General features: G+C 44.8%; 1 protein-coding gene across 7 annotated transcripts in view; it reads right to left on the bottom strand.

The window, feature by feature from the left end:
* Positions 1-1,187: 1,187 nt before the first annotated feature.
* LOC128322692 (androgen-induced gene 1 protein-like) overlaps positions 1,188-8,798 on the bottom strand; it is a 96,542-nt gene continuing 88,931 nt past the window's right edge. The window contains exons 9-10 of one of the 7 annotated variants that reach the window (XM_053244447.1): positions 5,482-5,644; positions 2,110-2,238 (exon numbers count right to left, since the gene is read on the bottom strand). In XM_053244447.1, the coding sequence (XP_053100422.1) occupies positions 2,234-2,238; positions 5,482-5,644 (168 nt within the window). In that variant the 3' untranslated portion in view covers positions 2,110-2,233. Of the gene's footprint in view, positions 2,239-5,481; positions 5,645-8,798 lie in introns of those variants that run through there. The other 6 variants (XM_053244446.1, XR_008305890.1, XM_053244448.1 and 3 more) reach the window with 6 other exon arrangements.

Genomic DNA, 8,798 nt, shown 5'->3' with positions numbered 1-8,798 from the left:
AACAAAAACAGATTCACACAACACATAATCAACTTGGAAAATTCTCTGCCACAAGATGTGGTGAGAGCCAAACCTGGATGGCTTTAAGAGGGGTTTGGGTAACTTCATGGGAAGAGGTCTATTAATGGCTACTAGCTGGAGGGCTATAGGCCACATCCGGTCTTAAAGGCAGGCGTACCAGTTGCCGGGGAGTAACAGCAGGAGAGAGGGCATGCCCTCAACCCCTGCCTGTAGGCTTCAAGTGGCATCTGGTGGGCCACTGTGCAAAACAGGATGCTGGACTAGATGGGCCTTGGGCCTGATCCAGCAGGGCTGTTCTTATGTTCTCACCTAAGCTGTACTCCTGCTCCTCCTCCTCCACCCCCCTCACCCCCCTCAGTCGTGGCTGCAGCGTTGCTGCTGCCTTTTGGCCAAGCTGCAGTCTCCTATCCGCAGAGACCTCCCCACCCTCAACCAAGCCCCACTCCTGCTCCTCCCCACAGGAGCAGCAGCAGCAGCAGCAGCGGATGACGGGGCCCTTCCTTGCTGCCGCCACCACCATGGCTTTTCATTTCCCTCAGGCCACTGACAGACCCAGGCCTATCCTTTGCCTGCCTGCCACCCTTTACCAATGGCCTCCATAGCCCTAAATAGTAGCAGTGGTTGGCTGGGCTTTTCCTTGCTGCCAATAGGTGCTGCCATGGCTGCTCGTTCCCCTCAAGCCACTGACAGGCTCGGACCCATCCCTCGCACTTCCTTCTTTCTCTCTTCCCCTCTCTTTTTCTCTCTTTCTCCTCCACTCACTTTCCCTGTCTTTCTTCCCCTCTCTTCTTTCTCTCTATCCCTTCCTGAGTTAACAGAACTTGCTCATCTTGTTTCCTTCTCTCATTCACACAACGGCAGCCTCTTGCTCCTGAAGGGGCTCTTTCTTCGCAGACCCCAGCCCACTATCCTTTTTTTAATACAGTAAATATATATTCTTCTCCTCTACAATCAAGAACATCTTCCGATCAGTAACAGTTCTATTCCAACTGACCTTAATCAATACAGGCTCCTCCCTGTCTGCATATGGAATCCCCACTGCCCAATCACCATGGTGCCACAGGCTCCTCCTCCCTATCTGCATATGGAATCCCCACTGTCCAATCACCATGGTGCCACAGGCTCCTCCTCCCTATTTGCATATGGAATCTCCACTGCCCAATCACCACGGTGCTTTTGCTTGTGAACTCTCATGAGACCTGCCACACATGGGATTAGCCACGGGTACGCCTTAGAGAGTTTTATTTTTATATATACACACATATACCTTATAGATCTGACTCCAAACAAGCATGCCAGAAATAGAGAGCAGGTAATAAACTGCATGTAGAGATACTTGAAATTACTAAAACAAATTAGCTAAGCCCATACCCTCCAACGTTTTACAGATGCAAATTGTAACCACTTATATCTAGGATTACTGCTCAAGCCTCCCCCACCCCATTACATATTGTGGAAGATTGGATTCCACCCACTAACTGCTGTGCACCAAAGTGCCCTGTGCACTCTTTTCCATGCAAGTGCACCAGAGACACAATGCATTTCATTTTAAGATACTCTGGGGAAGGGAGCTGAATCATGAAGAATGGCGACTGCAGCAACTCACATGGCAAACATATGAAAAAGGCAACCCCAAAGGGCAAGAATAGAGACAGTTTCCAGAAAATAGGGGCTGTCTGGTACAGTAAATAGGGACATTTGAAGCTCATGTGGATTGAGGGTTTTCTAGCTCTTTTCTCCAACCCACTTTTTTCTCTTTTAAAACCTATGACTTAAGTGTTTACTTGGATAGTCCTCACTATACCACAAGAGGCGACAAAAGCTGCTGTGAGACTGATTTCTGTTTTTTTAAAAATTAAGATTGGAAGTTTTCCTTTTCGTTTACATTAGGGAATAGTTTTCTTTCCCCTTCTTACAGATACAAAAAGTGGTTTAAGGGGAAAGCAAGAGCATATGTGGTGATGGTCATGGTGAGATCAGCCATCTGAAAAATAGACAAGATATGTATGACAGTCTCTAGCCCGTAGGATATAGCGCAAACATTTATTTTTCTGTTTTGTTGTAGACAGGTGGAAAGATTCTCCTTGAGTTGGTCTTAACCCAGGTATGTTCTATTATTTCTTTCAGAGGATGCCTCAGAGAAGGTGTACAATGAAGTACTTTAGCAGTTAGATCCCTGGCTCCATCCAACATCCAAAAAGGAAATTCGAATTTAACCTTGGAAGGAAAGAAAATATAAAAATAAGCTTTTCATGGGGGTGAGGGGGAAAGGAGAGATACAAAGATAGCTTCTCCTAAGTTTACCTGCTTCTCTACTCGGGCGTAGCAAGGTTGGAGTGGGCCCAGAGACGAGATTTTTAAATGCCCCCCCCCACACTCAAAGTCCAGGGCCTCCCCACACCCCAGGTCCCCAAGGATTTAAGTCTGATATTTCAAAATAAGTATGCTGCCTGGAAATACATTTCACTGAATACACACATGCACACGTCACAGTATATAGTGATATACATTGAGTACTATATATTTGTGCTACTTTTAATGCCTAGAACACACTAGCAATGCTAATTATTAAAATGGCCCCCTCACTGCAGATTAGCAAGGAGACTTTCAACCATGCAGGGTGAGCCTATGTTTGTTTTCTCAGAATTCTGAACAAATTCAGTCAAGTTTGATTCCAGGAGGTTTTTCACAAGGGGCTTTTAAAGCCCTTTAACACACCTCTCCTCTGGAATGGAGGTGCTGCATTCACATGGCCCGATTTACCCTGAAGTCCCTGCGAGTTATTGGGGAGCAGTTCACACACAAGAAAAATAAAATAAAAGCACCACACATGCTTCACAGTTCTCACTCAGACCTTCTGGGTTGCAAAACAACTTGAACATAAGTATATTTATGAATGAATGAAATATAATACTGTTTGTTCCAATAGTTTTTGTAATTTTCTGCCATGAAACAAGCCACTTATAGGACTTTTTAGATAGTTTTTTTTAAGCCAGCAAATTTTCCAAGCTGTTTTAAAATAAATATTCAGAGACTTCTCAGTCCCAACCCCCATACCAAAGCCCTATGGCAAGCAGATCCCTATATATCCCGGGGTGGGGGGAGGTAACCACAAAAAGGAGTTCACACTCTACCTAGCAAATGCTGGGCTGGGTTGGGCAGGGCAGCAAGGGGTCTTCTGCTGCAGAGAACAGTGGTGGCCACTCTGGCTGCCTCCTCCTTCCTGGCTTGCTTGGGCCCTACTCGAGTTCAGGCTTCACAGAGGCCTACACGGAGGCCTCCGTGGAAGCACCGCCCACCTGCCGATCAGCTGAGAAGCGGGAGAAAAGGAGTTCTTTGCAGCTTGTCTGCTGCTTCCATTGCGGGCCAGGAGAACAAGCAGGAGAGACAGCGAACAGGGCAAGTGGCTGAGGGGCCTTGGGGCTGGGCAGGGGGCAATGGGGAGTCATGTGAGGTGCCTCTGGGGGGCCCCTCCAGGCAGTGGGGCCCCTAGACAACTGTCTCCCCTTGCCTGATCGTTGTTACCCGTGTGTCTCTACTCCCATCCACCTTTCTTACCTACAAGGTAACCTTTTTCTATCTCTACCAATCCTTGCTTTCTTCTCACTCTCACCCACCTTGCAGAGCAGGGGGTAGTCAACCTTGGCTCTCCAGCTGTTGTTGAACAACACTAATCATCCCCAGCCACAATTTATTATAGTTGTAGTTCAACAATAGTTGGAGAGCCAAGGTTGCCTATCCCTGCTGTAGAGCGTCTTAGGCTTCTGAACAAAGACAGTGTCAGTTTTGTTTTCTGTGCAGTACCCTAATGCACATTAATGACTTAATTAATGAGTCATTAATGAGAGGCATTGTCTATCCCTCTCAGATTGGTGTCAAATGGCAGTTGTGCTGGTTTGCTAGGCCCTTCAACTTAATCCTATGAGCTGCTATTCTCTCACAGTTCACAGCAATAGGCCATCAGATTTGGCCCCAGAATTTTGTGTGACTTTGTCAGGTATATCTAGCCACTAACAAGAGCTTCATTCATCCCAATTAAAGTGAACATTTATGGTTATGAAACTGTTTTGCTCTTCATTATTTTTAGAAATACAAAACATCTCTCTCTTATGCTTCTGAAAGTCTCCATACCAGTTGGTGCTTCAAACAGAGCATATCCTGCCAGACACTTATAAAAGGACACCTACACACCACACATCAACATTTCATCATGGGGACTCTTCTATCATTTCTGGAAGAAGGTAGTCTGTGGGACCACACAGTGTTGTCCTCCTGTTTTGGTTAATGTAAAGAAAAAATGGTTGAATCAGGAATATTGGAACCTGCCTTATACTGAGTCAGACCATTTCTTGGTAATCACTGCCACCACACCCTAATTACAGAGTTTAACTCCTCTCTGGTTTTGGGTGAGTGTCCAGGGAGACTCTCTTCCTCTTTTACCAATGAAAAAATACAAAAACCTCCCACATGCAGTCTGCACGTGAAGAGCAAACTTGGTAGGTTGCAGAACAATTAACGTGTCTGTACCAGAGTAAAACCCCTTTTCAAAACATCAGTGTTTACAAGTTTAATATATCATCCCAAGTCCAATGTGCGAAGGACTCTACAAGCCTACACTGTACTTTGGAGAAAGAGGATCCGATTAACAAAAGACTGTTAGGACAAGGAAGTGCCAATCTACATTCTTAGAGAGTGTACATCACTAGAGAGGTTTACCTTAGCCAAAGTCTGCCGACTTTAGCAGCTAGATTTCCTTGTCCCTGAACAGTAAAGGCAAGTAAACCTTTGTGTGATAAAAATTGGAAGAATTAAATCCAAAGTTCATGTTTAAGGAAACAATTCTGCTCAGCCTGGTATCGGACTTGTAACCTCCAAGCATGCCCACAGATGAAAAGTACAGACTTGTCAAAACTCAGCTACTAGAAGGTTCACCATCAAATCTGTCTGATTTTTCTAGTAATTATGTAGGAATTTTTCAGACAACTATAGCAGAGACTTTAAAAGTGTTGGGCCCCAATGTAGAGCAAATAAAGAATAAGAAACAGAGATGAAGGATTCTGCCCTTTGCCTTCATAAAAAAAGTGCAACATGCCCCCACCCTGTTACCCAACCCTTTACGTTTCCAGAATGGCTGGGAAATTGGGCACACATGTAGCCCAAGATTGCAGGACTGTGTATTAAGGAAAGCAGTCGATCTTGTGATTTTAAATGAATTTTCCCCCTACTTCAGTAAAGCTGCAAGAAAGAGTTATCTCTATCTACAGAGTACTTCATACCTAGTGAAAGTGGAACTAACTGGAACAAACAAACAACATTTTTAATGCACTATGCTCAAGTTGCTTTGTAATCCAAAAAGTCACTCTGGCCCCTGGGCATTATGGAGAAGAACACTGCTGTAGACAGGTACACATGTCAACCCTCATGGAATGCAGACGAAGGTAGGATATGAAAGTAACCTACCATTAGACTCCAGGTTTCCTTTGCCTTTGTTTAGGAGCTTCTTGTGCTTTTGAGATGATCCCATCTGAGATGCATAGACTGACATGGAGTAGCTGCTAAGTTGTTTCCTTAGAGGTGTCTGTAGTATGACAGAGCTGTGCATCTTTGGCTTTATGACAAATGGCTAGAATGATATTAGAGACACACCAATACTTAAGATCAGTGGTCCTCAGCATACAAGGGTTGCATAAGAAGTCAGAGAATTGCACAAATCTGTGAGTGCCTTCTGATTACTTCTCAGAAATGCCATGTGGATTTCGGGTTAACAGTCCCATAGCAAAAGGGGGGTCCAGGAAGCAAGAAAGGGTTGTTCCCCAGATTTATCAACAATATTTGTGTGTTGATTTTCAAAGAAGTTCAAGATGATTTATATAGCAAAATGGATGAGAAGATGGTTCCTTGTTCCACATTCTTAGAAGTCAGGTCGACACCAGTAACAGCCATTGGAGACATAGGGGCTATTCCCACAATCAGGCAAAATCGGACTAGGGGAGCCTAGCCTGGTTTCGCCTGATCGTGGGAGCCACTGGGCAGGCGAGCCCGGTGGCTTCCTGGCGGTTAACCCACCAAACTAGCCCTCCTCTTAAACCAGGTTTTTTAAATCGTGAGTAGCTGCGGCGCAGCTCTGCACTGTGGCTACTCATGAGTAGACCTCCAGCCGGGAGGCTTAAAAGCTGCCTTCTGGCTCGGGGGTCTCTCCAGTATGCCCTGAGTGCTTGCGCAGGGCATACTGGAGCTTCTGGGGGCTGTGTGGCCCCCGATCCTCCCAGCATCTGCTGGCTCCGTCATGGAGCCGGCAGTTGTGTGGGCGGCCGATCTGGCCACCCAGGGCTGCTGCCCTGCTCATGTGTGGGCAAGCCCGCTTTCCCCGCTCACCCTCCCTGGGTGGGTCTCTTAGATCGTGAGACCCATCTCATACTGTGCTGGGTTGAACAGGGACATTTGCTCTCTCCTTGCTAGAAATTAAGCAGCCACCACTTGAAATGGTGCTTCTTTGCCTTGTTAGCAGGGAGGAGGGGACTAAACATTTACTTTAAACAATTTTTGATGTATAGAAGTTAGTGAACTCTACTATCTCTCTTGAGTCAGCAGGAGAGATCTCTGAGACTAATCCTAGTCAAAACAGAAGCACTAGGCCTGGGCTCTCTGTACCATTCTGGAGTTTTGCTTATACCAATAGCAGGTGCCTCTTCTGCTCCTTGGCTGGATGCCCTTGCAAAAGTCTTACAAGATCTGAAATGCCATATAGGGACAAAGTTTATATAAATAAGTTTCTTAAGAATGTTGTGCTACAATTTAACTTTGCATTTTCTTGCATGGCGACAGAATTGCAATAACCCAGGCCAGGTTTCCTAAGCCCTGGTCAAATGTATCTATTAATCTTCTCCTTGGCTTGGCTTGGCTGGGAGTCTCCAGGAATCAGCATCAACACCCAGTTGTCTATTGAAAGCATTCTTGGAAATGGCTTGATAGTGTGAAACATATGAAACATATTGGGGAAATATATTGGCAAAATAATCTCCAAGAATAGCTTCAGTCAAGATTTGGCAACCCCAGGGGACCCGCTGGAGGCCCTTACCTAAAAACTGCTCTGGTTCTGGGTATTCCCCTTTCCAAGCCCCCAGGCCGAGAAGATTAGCATTGTAGCCACCCATTCATCTTAAGAGGTCAGCCCAAGTATCAGATGATGAAAAAAGGCACTCCGCTCATGCTCAGAGGTTCTATTTCTGACGGAATCATGGCATTCAAACCAAGTTTTGGTTCAAAACTCTTGACTCAGATAAAGCCTTTTCTTTGTTTAGCTAAACACAGAACCTGAACTGATGTTTTTTGTTGTTTCTGAGGGCATTTTCCTAGGAGTAAGCCCTACTGGGATTTACTTTTGAGTAGATGTGCACAGATCATGTTCCTAATGAGCTATGAGCTTTTCTGGACCACCATGCCTCAATCTAATAATAATTGAGGCCTCTAATGCTAACCCCTGCTAACTGGGCAACCCCTGCTAACTGGGCAAAGAGGCACCTTTTACCGTGGTGATTCTCTTTATTTAGCAGGGGGAGAGTAACTGGCCCTGTCCACCCCCAGCACAGTACCTCCAGTGACTGTTGCTGTTGCCCAAAATTTGGCTTTAAAAAAGCCAAATCTGGCAACAGAGCGTGGTGTCTATCTTATGTTTCTTTTTAGAATGTGAGCCCTTTGAGGACAGGGTTCCATCTTATTTGTTTGCTTATTTCTCTGTATAAACTGCCGTGAGCCATTTTTGGAAGGGCGGTATAGAAATTGAATTATTAAATAATAAAATAAAATAAAATAAAATAAAATAATAATATAATGCTGCAAGTGAATATTGCTTTTTGTTGAGAGATTTCAACAAAAAGCGGTACAGAATTGTTTTAGATAAGTCACAATTCTTAATTAGTTTGCAAGAACTTTTTCTACAATAATCTTAAGAGGGAAACAGACAGTTTTTTCAGACAATGAAAACCCTGTTTCCGAAGGGCAAAAGTAGGATGAGTGTACACGTACCACGAGCACCAGTCCTCTTGCAAATTATATAAGACTTTGAGACAAAATAGACATTAGGCTAGCCTTGTCTGGCCCTTGCATGTTGGTTTCTTGTTAAAAGCCAGCATGATAGGAGAGGGAGTCTGGATGAGGACATAATGGGACTGGGCAAAGGCTTTAACTCTTTCCCTCCACTGTGATCCTGATCTGGATCAGGGCTGCCATTGGCCTCAGTTAGAACTTCCCCCCAGGTGAAATAAGAACCAGTGTTTTCCTGACAAAAATCGCCCGTCCCAGCTTTCTATTTGCTCCTAGAGCTTATATTTGCTACCATTTGCTATTTGTCTCGGGCCTCAGCTCATTTATGTGTGTCTTTGAAAGCGGCCCCTCTGAGCATTAGCCACTAGAGGGTGCAGCAATGCTGTGAATGGAATGGGAGTAACATAGTAATCAGTAGCGATTGACGGCTGCTGTTGCCTTCTGTCTCGGTATTATTCATAGCAGTTCATAACAATCACACCATACTCCGCCCAGGATGACTCTTTGGTCTTAGCCAACTCGTTTTGTAACTTTGCTGCTTGGGAGTGGTTTTATAACCGCTAGTTACGAAACACTCAGTGGCTCCCATTCCTTTCTAAGGCAGTATCCTATGGTTACAGAAACAAGCTACCTAATTCCAAATAAAAATGGGTTTTTTGTTTTGTTTTCTAGACTTAAGGGAACCTACACATCTTTTGAAATGAAATAACCCAAATGAAATAATCCAGGCGGGG

This window comes from Hemicordylus capensis, chromosome 4, assembly GCF_027244095.1.
Source record: "Hemicordylus capensis ecotype Gifberg chromosome 4, rHemCap1.1.pri, whole genome shotgun sequence".
Classification (NCBI taxonomy): domain Eukaryota; kingdom Metazoa; phylum Chordata; class Lepidosauria; order Squamata; family Cordylidae; genus Hemicordylus; species Hemicordylus capensis.
Note: the sequence above shows the minus strand (reverse complement) of the source record. Positions and strands in the feature narration are given on the sequence as shown.